General features: G+C 34.5%; 2 protein-coding genes across 3 annotated transcripts; both read right to left on the minus strand.

The window, feature by feature from the left end:
- Positions 1-8,112: 8,112 nt before the first annotated feature.
- On the minus strand, positions 8,113-10,601 carry LOC124299119 (sugar transporter SWEET1). The gene is made up of 4 exons (XM_046752075.1): positions 9,382-10,601; positions 9,005-9,082; positions 8,521-8,803; positions 8,113-8,437 (listed from the first exon to the last, which is right to left on the minus strand). The coding sequence occupies exons 1-4, from the start codon at positions 9,456-9,458 to the stop codon at positions 8,216-8,218; spliced, it is 660 nt and encodes a 219-aa protein (XP_046608031.1). The 5' UTR covers positions 9,459-10,601; the 3' UTR covers positions 8,113-8,215.
- Positions 10,602-10,845: 244 nt separating this feature from the next.
- LOC124299118 (sugar transporter SWEET1) lies at positions 10,846-13,673 on the minus strand. 2 transcript variants are annotated; one of them, XM_046752074.1, is made up of 7 exons: positions 13,441-13,673; positions 13,119-13,335; positions 12,646-12,723; positions 12,324-12,447; positions 11,845-12,000; positions 11,459-11,578; positions 10,846-11,248 (listed from the first exon to the last, which is right to left on the minus strand). In XM_046752074.1, the coding sequence occupies exons 2-7, from the start codon at positions 13,193-13,195 to the stop codon at positions 11,135-11,137; spliced, it is 669 nt and encodes a 222-aa protein (XP_046608030.1). In that variant the 5' UTR covers positions 13,196-13,335; positions 13,441-13,673; the 3' UTR covers positions 10,846-11,134. The 2 variants fall into 2 exon arrangements, with proteins under 2 accessions (XP_046608030.1, XP_046608029.1); XM_046752073.1 differs by having other exon boundaries at positions 13,119-13,673.
- Positions 13,674-14,087: the final 414 nt, after the last annotated feature.

Below are 14,087 nucleotides of genomic sequence, written 5' to 3' on the forward strand. Positions count from 1 at the left end.
GTTATTTCATAGATGACGCCACCTCTGAACAGAATATTTATAGCTAGATATTGAGGGGAAGCTGGAGCAGTCTTCGAGTCTAAGGGGGTGGTAAAATGCTCTTGCAGTAGCAGGTTAGGGAAGAATGTAAACGCGGTTACTCCTGGAAAATTTTTTGAGACCAGTACTCTGCAGGTGAGTAGGCCTGGGCGAGCCCGGGGCCATAAGAAGCCGTGTCAATAATCCGATAGCTTCTTAAGGGCCGTGTTCGAATATTGACTGACAGTACTGTCAGCAATCTTTCATCTCTTTTGCGCTTCCAAGTTCGTGAATAGCTCTGACTCTGTCCTAGGGAATTTTGAGTACTGTCAGTCAATTTACGAACACGGCCAAGGACGTTGCATACTCCCGGCGGAACTGCTGCTTGCAGACGTTCAAGCGATGCAAGTTTTCTCCGTTATTTATAAAGATATCAAACTTCTATTAGCAGCATTTTGTAGGCGAAGGAGCAATCTGTGTCGTGTATTTTTCCGAATTTCAACTTTTTTTTTTCAGAGTCGTAAAAAACAGCACTGAAAGTGAGCAAAGTTCCCGTTGTAATAAAACAAAAACGAATTTTTTTTTCACAATTCTACGAAATACACGACACAGATAGATCCTTCACCTTTGATTTAGAACTAAGAGCAATAAAATCGAACTCAAGAGTTGCGAGAAAACTTGCACGAGCTGAAGCATGAAACAGTGGATTTTCACCGCGAAAAGCGATTGCTTGCGAGCGCCATCTCTGGCTTAAGGCGCCTGTCGTACGAACTAACGGCCGTAGCAGCAGTCTGCATTTAACACGTGCAAACCCGTAATTGGGTATTTGCATGGTTTTTATATTTCTTAACTTTTGATGTTTTTCGATTCTATAAATTTTTTTAGAATTTTTGAAAAAAAAATATTTTGTTTTTGTTTATAAGTATTTAAATAATTTAATAAATAAAAAAAAGGCAATATTTAAATGAATAAGTAGCTCCATCTCGCGTATGTGACGTCACAATGCTGAATTTTTTTGAAATTTTTAGCGCCAAGTTCTCCTGTAAGCACGCCGTACGTGTAATCAGCTGTTGCTCTGTGTTGTGATTGATGAAAAGAACGTCTGATAGTGCTGTTTATTATAAACTAAAGTTATTAAATTATTTAATATGTTATTAAAAAACGATTTTTGTTGGTGTATAGTACCATTTTGTGAAAATACTCAAACTAATGCTTGCTTAACATTCTTAGTATAATAACATTGACGTGATCATAACCTCCACACAATTATCCGTGTGAGTTAAAAAAAAAAAAAACACCACACAAAAATTGATTTCTATTTTAATTATTTTCACCGAAGTCTGACATTAATTATACAATGTATCAAACTTAAAGTTTAAAAAACTTACTTAAAATTTTTTTAGCGCTAGAAAATATTGTACATTACTCTTTGAGGATTCAAATAAACGCGCCAGTAGCAGCACAATGACGTCAAACCAATCACATTCCGTTTTATGTCACGTGACTTTTATGTGATTTAGGACCACTTTTATTAATTAAATTATTTAAATATTTATAAACAAAAACAAAATATTTTTTTTTCAAAAATTCTAAAAAAATTTATAGAATCGAAAAACATCAAAAGTTAAGAAATATAAAAATTATGCAAATACCCAATTCAAACCGTGAGCCGTGAGCGTTATTCGGTGTGTTCTTCGTGAATAAATATTAGTAAAGTATCTAAAACTCCTTGATAAGTGTTCATCAGTCATTCACTATGACTAAGATAAGGAAAGTGTTACGGAAAAGTAAGAAAAACGGCCAGGGTTGCAAAAATTTGGCGGTTTATCAGCGGGAGAGGTTGAGGTAAATAGAATGGCATTAAGTTTGCTTACATAGACTTGATCGTTTTCATTTTCAGGCCGACTAACTAACATGCATGTTTTATTAATTCAGAACACCGTATTTTCCTGACAATCTCTTGGAATTATTATTTAACGTCCCTTTCTCAATGTGTGTTTTGTCAACCTATTCTTCCGAAAATCATTTTCCATCTTTCGTCCACTTACGATTACAAACTTACCGATGACTTTTACCGCACACTGATCTACCTAACTGACTATTTGATTGTGATATTTGACATCTACTTGCCAAAGTCAATGCACAATACACTAATGAATTGAAAACCTGACGTGCTATCGAAGACATTGTTGCAGCGTAAAGTTCTGCCTTTTGCCAGCAATAGTAGACTTCAGACGTGCTCGACAACTTCCGATTCGCGACCCTCGTCATATAATTGAAGCTACAAATTCTGCGGTCAAATCAAAACACTCACCGACTGATGTTTCCACCCGTAAGAAAAAGAAAACGACAACCGACAGTACTAACGAGTAACTATACAGACGTTTTTACATATTTCTATATTTTTCCTTTCATTTATAACTATTTCACAATAATGTCACATACAGAAACTATTCTAGATTCAAGAATATTCTATTTCTTGGATCAAGAGTATGTTATTTTTTTAATAAAAATATCACATATTCTGGAATGAAGAATACTCAGCACTTGATTCAAGAATATTTTAATTTTTGATTTAAGGATTGTTTTCTTTGTGTGTAGCCCAATTTTTTATTTTTTGTGCCACAAATCAACCCTCGCATGTATATCCTGCTTGTTAAATTTTCATTTTCCAGTTACAGCCCATTCGAAATTTTGCATGGATACAACGTGTTTTGACATTATGTTTTCAAGCTCAGAAATTAATGAATTTCTGAATAATGATCTTTCATATTCGTTTGCTGAATGTTTGCATCTTTCATTCCATAATATTCATTGAAACAGTTTATTTTGAAGATTCGTTTTATTTCTATAATAATTACTTGTTATACCAAAGAAACGTCATAACTGAAAGCGAAAAGTATGGTATTCCACGCAATCACATTTATACATTTTATTTATTGACGCGTCATTACTTTTGATAATGATTTGTACCATAGATTTTACTGATTTTTCAATACGCCTTATCTATCAATTTCTAATATACTCCTGCATGTCCACTCAATTTTTTTGGTTTAATAATTTTCTTTTGAATATCTATTGATGTATGTAACACTTTTAATTTTTCCTGACATGGTTGAGAGGTTGAAACGGCATAGGGTGGGTCTCTTCATCACAGCGACCTCCACGTGGCGAGACCTGGGTCATTGATGGCAATGTATTTAGTAGGGATGCGCGATTCTAGATCGATTTGAGTCGAGAAAATAGATCTTTTGTATCGATACTTTACTAATCGATTTTTTCTAGAATCGATTTCAAGTCTGCAAGGATCGGATTAGGTTCTTCAATTAAAAAAAGTTTTGAAAATCTATTTTGGCGTTCTGTATTTTCTAAATAACATAGGTTTGAGAATACAAAAGAATCGAATAATTTCTAGCGCTGAATAAATCTAATATCACAACTAATAAAAAAAGCTTCCCACCTAGTCGGTTGGATTTGTGTAATATGTATATGAGAACTATTGCTGTGATAAACAAATATGACCCAAAGCAAACTATTGTTAAATATCAAAACTGTTGAATAAGTACTACATTTTTGTGACACAATTTTTAATCTTCAATATAGCTACTGGTTTCCAGTTAAACAAAAAAGTAAAAATAACGATCAATCTTTTGTATCCGATTTTTTGGATGAATCGATTTTTCCAAAATCAATTTTAATCGATTTTGAGAATCGATCTTTTGCTTGATATCGCCCATCCCTAGTATTAAGTCATGAATTAGCTAACTGCTGTTTCGGGTAATTTCTCTTGTACTATTTTTCACTTTACTGCAACGAGTTATGCAATAGATCTCTTGAAAACTCGAAAATTATTCAATGATTTCTGTAACTTATTATTATTTGCATAAGCAATAAATATTTGAAATAATATGTATACGTGCCAACCTCTCTTTGGATAAACGTATCCTAATCTCATCAACCTCGCGAAACTCATACGGGCTTCCAGTTATATTCCTCGCACGTCAGAACTTCAGAACGTTCAAGTGCAAGCGGCCTGGTCCCAACGGAGTGCAGAGTGGAGGGCCGTGACACGCGAGGGGCATAGACTTAAGTCCCGCCAACTCTTCCCCTTGGCCGCCTGGCTTGAGTCGCGCGGGAAGCCGAAGTTCCCGCGCGAGCTCGGTAGGCAACGTCCTTAATCGGCGGAAGCTATCCAACACAAAATCCCATAAGACCAGTAATCGTGAAATATAATCATTATACGTAATATAATTATTACATTTCAGTGCATAAGACTCATAAAACTCCATTACAGTAACTGTCTTTCAGTCTTCAGTCAACGCCATAGTATTTTACTGCCTAGGTCTTGACGAATAGGAATGCCTATAAAATAGGACATTCGCACTCGGTGCACATCAAGTAGCGCTACTCAGCTTTATTGGCATCCCTATTGCTGTTTACTGAAGATATAATTCAACGCTTAAGAATTTGACTGCAAAATACTGCGGCAGACTATTTTTCTAATTTTCTATATCCGATAATAGCAGAGAATACTATATACTTTGATAACAGCCGCGGTCTGCAGTACCGGCACAGCCAGCTGAAGTATGCCAACAGAGAGGGGTATTATCAGTAACATTATTATGAATTTGAATTCTATAATGTATACATTTGAGATAACAGAAAGTTTCTGATTTCTTTGGTTAAAATTTTTTTCTCATACACATTTTATTCGGTCTAAACTCCATAAATCTCATAGGCTTCGGTTCGTGGGTTTCAAATCTACGCCCGTTACCGTAACAACCGCTAGCGTTTTGCGCAGCTCGGTCTGACCAGGCGGGAAATGAGAGCACCAAACTATAAATCCGAGCAGGTGTCGCGCCGCAGCGTCATTCGTCTCCAGTCAATCGTCGACAGAAGACTGTGCTCGTTACTCGTCGCATTTGAGGAGCTCAAATTGTAGAATCTAGATCGCATAGTTTACTCAATCACACAAATTAATCAAGTTTTTGCTCGTATGCGCGCTGAGTTGAGACTTTTTAGTTCCGAGCGAAAGCGCGGCATTTGCAAGCTGGCACTCAACACGCAGAGATAAAAATCGCGTAGTGTTTAGTAATAGTAAAGAATTTTGTTGCAACTATTATGAAATACATCTGAGGTGTACAAAAGTATTTGTTTTACTAATCGTATTATTTTCCGTTTCAGGACAACGAATAAATTTTTTTACGAGTACGCTGATAAATATTGAGTATTCAGTCGAACGGGAAATTCATTTCAACTATTCTTGGTAGAAAATTAATGTAGATAAAAAAAAAAATACAATTCTTTTAATTAATAGAAATAATCGAGCTAGAGTATATTGAAGCAAATGTCATATTCGGCTCGACATATTTATTTATCAGTGTATTTATGTTTATAATTTTGTGAAATGCAGCTTTATCTGTTTTAGCTAATCAGTTTTTCCCCTATTGTCTGTAATTATAGCTTTTTCATATCTAAGCTATTTACTTTTTAATCTGTGCCAACTCATAAAGTTTTGTTCGCTGCACTGAAAAGAACAAATCTTATTGTTTATTTTTTCTGTCCGATACGGAAAAAAATGTAGTTTAGATTTTACATCTGTTGAGATGAATACATGGACAGCACTTGTTTGGAGTCTATAGTCTATAGTCAAATCTACATCAATTGTCGTAGATCATCCTGAGCATAGTGTAACTCGTATTACCGGATTTGTAAGTCTTGTTGCAATTGCTGTAGATTCAACTCCAAAAAAGTGCTCTCCATATATTCACCTCAGAAGGTGTAAAATCTACAATATTTTTCTTTCCGTGTAATCCTGATTCTCTGTTTCAGGTGTGCTAGTCTTTGCTCCAAGCAAGTAAAACTGGCTGTTGACTAAAATGAGAAAGAAATTTCGATCAGAGACAATTTTGATTTAAATTTATTGAGTCGATCATTTGATTATTTCAAAAATAATAATCATTTTCTTTTTTGGAATTGCCAATTTTTCTCTGTACAATGTCGACTGTTAGTTTTTACTTGAACAATACAGTAGGGGGACCGGGGTCGGTAAAACAACACTAATAATTCAAAAATTAACAAATAGAGCGGGGGGGGACACGAGGAGAGAATGAAGCAGTTTCCGTGTCCGAACATGGCCGTTTAAGTTCGGCGATGCTCCGAGGTCACCATACGCGAGCAAGTGGAGCCATTGTGTTTTTATGTATAAAAGTAAGTATTATTGTTGCCGTTATTTTGTTTTTTATTAACAAACTATGTTAGTTACGAATATTTTAATTTCTGATGTAAGAATTTCAATTATTGAAGTATAAATTGGCATGATTCTTTTTTATTCAAGTTGTTTGTTTCGAAAGTCAAGTCGACAAAACGTTTAAAAGATGTCCGGGGGATGGTAGCAACAATTTTTTTCAGGGTCGATTGAAACGTTTCATCCCATGTGTTTCATTACTTTCGTCATCTTTCATCAGCTTTCAATTGTATTTAAGGTTTTATTATTAAAATACTGTATACAGGGTGAGTTTTCTCCGGGGTCTGATCCGGGAGGAGCTTGGATGTGCTGAGACTCCGCCTTCTATTCATACTCATCCGCTTCAGAATAGTAGTGTGTAATTATAGAGCAGATACCCTTATCTCCAAACCTGTTTATGTCCACACGTATTCTGAAGCGGAGGAGTATGAATAGCAGAAGGCGAAGTCTCATTGTCAGCACATCCAAGCTCCTCCCAGATCAGACCCCGGAGAAAACTCAACCTGTATGTCATAAAATTGGCACAAATGTGATGTAACTAATTTTATTACTTTGTTCAAGTTCAGTATTTAATTGAATGAGACTGAATCTTGAGTAAGACGTTAATGTTGCGCATTATTCTGTAATTTTTGTCTCAATAATTAAGTTTATAACAACATTATTCTGCTAAAGTTACAACAGCCCCGAGTATGAAGTCGGTTAAACAGTTTTTCCAATTTTTTAAATAGCCCCCAGATGTTTTTTTGCAATGCAGATGATGCCACTATAGCCTCATACATTAGTAATCAGATAACTAAGATTCACTTACAGCATATTATCAATTGCACTTGGTTGAACTTTGGTTTGACTTTCCGGAAAATATTTCAACCATCCCCGGTCTCCCCTATTTTGGAAATGTTTTATTTCGATTTACAAGTGTTCCTTCTCACTTATGTTTGCAATTATTATAACTAATTATATGTTTCTCTGTTACAGATGACTTAAGTTTTATTGGCTACACTGACAAATCAATATTTCATTCTATTAACTATATTTTTTCTGCATTTTAACAATTTTTTCAGTTTCTCATGATGTGGTTTGGATTTTTCACCTTCTATACTTTATATCGCAGGTCCTGCAAGATGACTAAACATCTGTATTGAAATTATGTATAATATAATGATGCAGATGTATTAATTCAAAATCACTTAAAACATGAAAATTAAATTCCATTGGTTCTCGAACTAATAAACAATCTATTTTTTTTGTCATTATTTATCTCAAATTGAAATCACAAATTTTAGTTTCACATCTAGTTGCTTACCGTATTTTCATAAAGAAACATTATTAATATGAAACGTCTAATCAAGTCCGTAAATTTCGTTAAAATAATTCATGAATCTAATTGAATCTAATTTGAATGTATACTTATACTTGAATTTCTTTAGAAGACAAATATAAGATAAGAACAATATATGCTTAAAGGTAATACCAAAGCTCTATTACGCTTTCGAAACACCTCAGAGTGTATTCACAATGCTTCTCTTTATCAACAACGATTATTGTAGGCTTACCGTTAGACAAGACTAAAAGAGAGAACTGTCGAAATAGCATGAAGAATTGCGTTACTGCTGAGTATACTAAAATGAAGGTACCAGTATTTTGAAATGCAGTGGCAGATAAGCTTCAGATCTTAGTAATTTTTTTAATGCTTGGCGTTTTTGGTACCACTATCAGTTAATTAGATTCCATAGTAAATTTCAAATATTTAATCCAGGGAGAGATTTGCGAGATCTGAGGTTTTTTCAAAGAGAGCTGCCAAGAGAGTTTTTGTAAAACAATAAAAATGTTTGATAAATAGAATTTATATTTATTGACCCTTTACATGCAGTAAATATAATTATATCTTCAAATTTTTAAATTTATTCATTCACATAAAAATAGAATTTAATCCACTCGAATATATTAATATTACAATTGTGTAAGATGTATTTGGTCTGGGTATCTCCCAGGGTACAATATAAATAATGATAGTTGGAAGAGCGATAAAACACAGCCTAGAAAATTTGGTATTACAATGAAACCATCATTCAATAAGTATCCATACAATAGCCACTGGAACGATACTATTAAAGATGACAATATTATCGGGAATGGTAAAGTTTCGGCACTTTTAACCCTCATAACATGAGCCTGAAAAATATTCACAGTACATTATTATTCAGAAAAAATATGTCAGATAGGCATATATAAATTGGGATTCAATTAAACCGTACAAGCATGGATAATGGTGAAGCAAAAAATGCAATCGCGAGGCCAGAGCTAAGGAATCCAACTATCCGTCTCGCCTGAACTTCGTCAATCTCATACTGACTGTAGAGGTAAACTGATATTACAAATATGACAGCTGCGCTTAGCTGTTTCAACGTCAATGATTTCTTCATACTATATGACATGAATACGAGGACGTATAGCAACTGTAGCGAAATTCCAAAGATATTCACTACAATTATTGTCTGATCACCGATCAGCATGCCATACCTAAGTGCCAAACTGCATCTAAAATTAACGAAAATGATCAGTTTCAAAGTTTATGTAACAGATTTTTTTGTTTACAGCGTATCCATTCACATGAAAGCGAAAACACTAAGGCTAGCTTTGTATCATAATGTTATAGCTACCAAAAATATATAAAAACTGTGAATACAAAGTTACCTGACTTGTGACATAAATTCATTATATATGATACTATAATCTTACGATGTAAAACACGTCACAAACGCAAGTCCAGAGGCCTCACCAGTTGTTCCATTGCGAATGTATTTTCGGCACACCAATCTGCAATGTCAACCATCAGTAAATGTTTTCAAAGGTATTTAAACAAGAAACCCATACTTCTGTTTCCAGTTATTTTCAACTAGTAATAACCCAGTCTTTGCAATGTGTTAAACAAAAACACAGATAAAAATAAACTTATTTACTTGATCCAGCGATAACATCGCCTATTTTGATAGTGCACATTTATGAAACATATTTTTAATAATTTACGTAACTGTTATTTATATTTGGCATAACTAGGTTTTGGCTATCAAGGTTATGTTTATCTTTACCGAAATTAAGGTTAATGTTTCACTTACATGCCCGCTAAAAATTGTAGGATCGTTGACACTGAAGCTGTCACGGCGATAAATTCTTTGAATTCTAACCCTATCATATTATCGTAGCATACATTTTAAGTATCTATGTACGTTTATGTGTAAGTAGGATTTGCACCTAACTGTTGATCAATCTACCGGGATTCTAATCCGTGACACGATGCTATAAATTTTTATCGACGTGTAACAATCAATCCTACATTACTTTGCCGGCGAAGATAGAGTTGTCAGATTCAAGTTGGATAATGCAGAAATGATCTTGAACTTACTTTAATCACAAAAGGTTATAATATAGAAAATTGGATTATAGTTGGTAGGTACATTCGTAAACTGACTTAAACTAATGGCGACTTAAGTCTGCACCGTGATCTGTACAGCTGGCACATCTCGAACGGTACTGCACGGTACTGTGCCCAGATATGCAAGTTGACATTAATTTTTATGCAACTTTTACGAGTATTCGTACAAAATTTTAATTGTCATATTATGCTTCAGTAGGTAATTATCCACACAAAAGTGTAATCGTACAATGCTATAATAAGTACAGTCTATGCGTCATAATCTACGAAAATTATTCGTTGCAATAATTATAAGAATCCCGGATATTGCCTTGTTTTCTGTAAGCGAAATTGAAGATGATTGGCACTGCTAGCACATCTCGAACGGTACTATGACTCACTATACGAGTTAAATTAATTTTGATACAAGTTTTACGAGAATTCTTACAAAATTTGAATTATATTATGCTCGTTCAGGTCATCAACATAAAAGCGTAATCGTACTATGCCATAATTATGTAAGTACATGCTATGCGTCGTCATCTTACGAGATTTATTCAGTGCAATAATTATAAGAATCCCGGATCTTGCCTTGCTTGCTGTAAGCCCTGTAAGCGAAATTGACGACGCTGTTTGCCAATTCAGACTTGCGTGGGTATATTTGACGGAAAATAATCACGATTCGGGTTTCGCAACGCCTGTTTGTTTTCTGTTGAACACAACATTACGATTCGAACAAGGAAGCGTTTGTAAGTCTCTGAATAAATTCTAGAGTCATTTGTACGTCACTTGATGACGCGATTGATTGAATTGGTACTCATCACGAGAAATTGAGGCAATTACAACTGACGTCAAGTACTCATAGCACGGCACGCCCGAGTTAAACGCTTTGAATCACGAATTACAGAGCGACCACCGCGTAAACATAAATGTGTACACAAACTGCGGTTCAGCTACCAATTAAAATAAATAACAATTCTTGCGTTGTGTACAGCTTTATTTCGATTTGACCTATTAATTGACTCTATATACAGTAATTAGAGGACAGCCAATGTTCGTCATACAGTTAACTACGTTTCGTAGGAATGAACAGACAGTTGGCACTTTTACAGGGGAAGGATAAAGTCGAGTAGAATGCGGAAAAGTGAAATAAGAGATCCGAACCAGCTTTGTCAACAAAATATTTCTTATTATTGTCAGTTGCGGATATTATCTAACATAATATTAGCTGGTTTAGTTAATTTTGTCTGCATAAAATACATTTGTGTCATCAAAAACATACCTGTATACTCTACATATTTACAAATGAAACAGTAACGAGGCTTTTAACGCTTATTATTAAATATCTTGTATATGTATATCTTATATACAATTGGAACAATGATGTGCATTTCAATGCTTGTTATGAAATATCAACAAACTTTTAATAAGATTATTCCTTGGAATGTAGGAAGATATTAGTTTTTCTTCTTTTCTGGTACAGATTCTGATTCCTTGGTCGATTTTGACGGGTATATCACAAATAAGGACAGTTGTGCCGACAAAAGAGTAAAAGCAACGGCATTCTGAAACTAATCACAAGCAGATATTCTAAATGAAATTATTCCACAGATACTAAATAGTTATAATATTTAACAAGATCGATTAATGTAGTCGTTTTTCATTCATCGGAAAATCATCAATTTGTTTATCTATACAATAATGACTATAGTAAGCAGAATGTTATTTCTTTGCAAACTGAAAGCGATCTTTCTTGGTTAATATATTTCATTTTAACTTACTATTAGAAAGCCGTTGTCGATAATAAAGCCGTATAAGAGCCACTGAGAGGTCACCAGAGTACCCGTGAAAATTAGTGGGAATGGCATCCCTTCTGTGCTTTTGGACTTTATGATCGTACCCTATGAACAGAAAAATTATAATGTGATAAATTAGGATACTGTTGAAATTTGCGAAATTTATTAACGCAGTACTCTGAACTACTCCAGACAACTTTAATTGGAACTACTTCTTCATTTGTACAGGAATTTTTGAAAACGATTAATACTCTAGAGATAAATTTGCTAAATATTTTAATGCTAAATATTAAGTAATTTGATGTGCTATTTTATGCGTATCTTCAATCATTTTTATATTTCGAAATATCAGTGTGCACAATTATACTTACGATATTGAGGAGTGGAGCCGAAAGGAGAAGGAATAACACCGTGGTAAGGATAATTCCAAATCGGTAGGCTATTTTGTCTGGGTGTTCCATCTCCGCATAGCCAAGAATTGCTACTAGCACAGCAATTACTTTACCTGCTAAAGCAAGTGTACCAGTCTATAAAGATATTGAAATAATTTAATAAACTATTGCAGTTAAATGAAGCAAGTACTGTCATTGTTTCCTGATATTACATCTATGTATATGCTTTGGTAAAATATTGAGCACATTTGATACTTCACATAGTTACGAGTGCTTATTCTTATCAACGAACGATTAAATAAAATTTAAATGTTACACAACAATAAGATTACATAGACAGAAGGTACACTATCATATAAGATATGAGGCTTTCGTATAGTCATCATGAACGGTGTGAAGCAAATACGTATATTGATATGTGTGTGTATATATGTCATACTATTTATATATTGATATACCTTATCAGGGGAATAGGCATAATAGAAGAGGAAGTATCCAACATTCAATAGAATACCACATATATTAACACTTATCGTTGGTGTGTCGCCTAGAATGTAACCATACTTGAGTGTCATGATACCCCTGTTGATAATAAAATACTCAATTAGTTGCCAAGACAGATATCAGAAGAATATTAACAATATCGTCATGTTTGAGGATATTACATATCATTATAATACCATAAGCTATATGGATTCACAAGACACCAACTTCCAAAGTTACATTTTTATGGCATGAAATTTCAGACTTTTGTTTTACTGTTTTATCAAATGTTCTTACATTCCAAATCCACCAATGAATGGCATCGCTGGAAAGCCTTTGGCTGATCCTTTTTTGTATATGTCTTTACACACAAATCTGTGAAAAGAAGAAAAAACTTCAGCACAGTCAAAATTGTTAAGTATCATAATGCGCTAACAATATCTTAGTAGCCTCAATAGTTGTGTAATAAATACGAAGGGAATAATACCTAATGTATAGAGGATGTTTTAAATTTTTGCCAAGGTATCTTCCTTTCTTCTAAATTTATTCTAATCGGGAAAGGTGATCATGATTTAGGTATTTTTAATGAATATGATTTTCTTAAATAAAATAACATTTGTTATATCTAAATGTAATGTTGAATCAGTTGCGAGGTATACGGTTTAAAGGATAAACAAATGGTGTCAAAATCTGCAAAATACTTTTGCAAAACCCCTACTAATGAAGTATTTGCAACAATTGATTAATTTAATTACATCAAGAGGACTTACACGCCGGCGAACATTTGTGCCAAGGTTGTAAGAAAAGCACTCGTGGCAACGATTTCCCTGTAATCTTCCAAAGCCATTATGAAGTTTTATCGTTAAATTTTCTATTAAACTTTCTGCTTAGACAGGAGTAATCTTCAACCACGACCCAATCTCTTCAGCTGTCGGAACGTAACTGTGCGGGACCGACCTGTATCGTTGCCGTATTGACGGTGAACTTCTGTTTAAAATGAGATCAAATTGATCAAGCGGAACGATAGTAGACACGGGAGATAAAAATCTCTAGATAAACATGGTCGCGGGCCAATCATGTCAGTCTATTAACCTTCGAATTCATTAGGCGTTTTTCACAATCCCTAACAACCTGTACTCTTGCGCAGAAGGTATGTTTTATGTAACATTGCTATATCATAACCATTGTTGATATTTTTTTATGAATTTTTTTACGTCTAGCAGACGATTGTTAAAACGTCACGACCTTTACATGCCCTCCATAAAAGGACTAAACGAAATACCACGAACGAAACTACACGCAATAAAGTCTCAAGGACATGAAACCGCAAGATGAAAGAAAGCCACGTGATTTCTTGCACGTGCATCGAACTCGTTGAACTCTAGCCGCTATCTGCTGACTGCTAAAGACAAGTACATAGTCATAACTTTATGGACCAGTAGCAGTGACTGAAGGCTGTTGATAAAGAAGGTTACCCTAATTTATACATTACGAGTCGTACCCAATGGGTGTTTTCCATTTACTGACTCAAATCGACTTCTGTCGCTATTTCTGGTGTAACCGGCCAATCTGGGTAAAGGAATACACCAGAAATAGCAACACAAGTCAACTTGAGTCAGTAAATGGAAAGCACCCAATATAGCTCAGCCGTTCAGTGTACAAATAAGCTTTCGGTTTCGAAAATACCGCGCAAACCGCCGTTGCGATAAAGGCCAGACCAGTTCATGCCCTAACCAGAG

Source organism: Neodiprion virginianus, chromosome 2 (assembly GCF_021901495.1).
Source record: "Neodiprion virginianus isolate iyNeoVirg1 chromosome 2, iyNeoVirg1.1, whole genome shotgun sequence".
Lineage (NCBI taxonomy): Eukaryota > Metazoa > Arthropoda > Insecta > Hymenoptera > Diprionidae > Neodiprion > Neodiprion virginianus.

Coding starts and splice junctions, on each gene's coding strand:
- LOC124299118 (XM_046752074.1), bottom strand. CDS start 13,195: ATGGCTTTGGAAGATTACAGGGAAATCGTTGCCACGAGTGCTTTTCTT. Junction 12,001..12,323: donor ATGCCTATTCCCCTGATAAG/GTATATCAATAT, acceptor ATATCTTTATAG/ACTGGTACACTTGCTTTAGC. Junction 11,249..11,458: donor TCGACAACGGCTTTCTAATA/GTAAGTTAAAAT, acceptor GCTTGTGATTAG/TTTCAGAATGCCGTTGCTTT.
- LOC124299119 (XM_046752075.1), bottom strand. CDS start 9,458: ATGATAGGGTTAGAATTCAAAGAATTTATCGCCGTGACAGCTTCAGTG. Junction 9,083..9,381: donor CTACAATTTTTAGCGGGCAT/GTAAGTGAAACA, acceptor TTGACATTGCAG/ATTGGTGTGCCGAAAATACA. Junction 8,804..9,004: donor TTTGTGACGTGTTTTACATC/GTAAGATTATAG, acceptor CGTTAATTTTAG/ATGCAGTTTGGCACTTAGGT.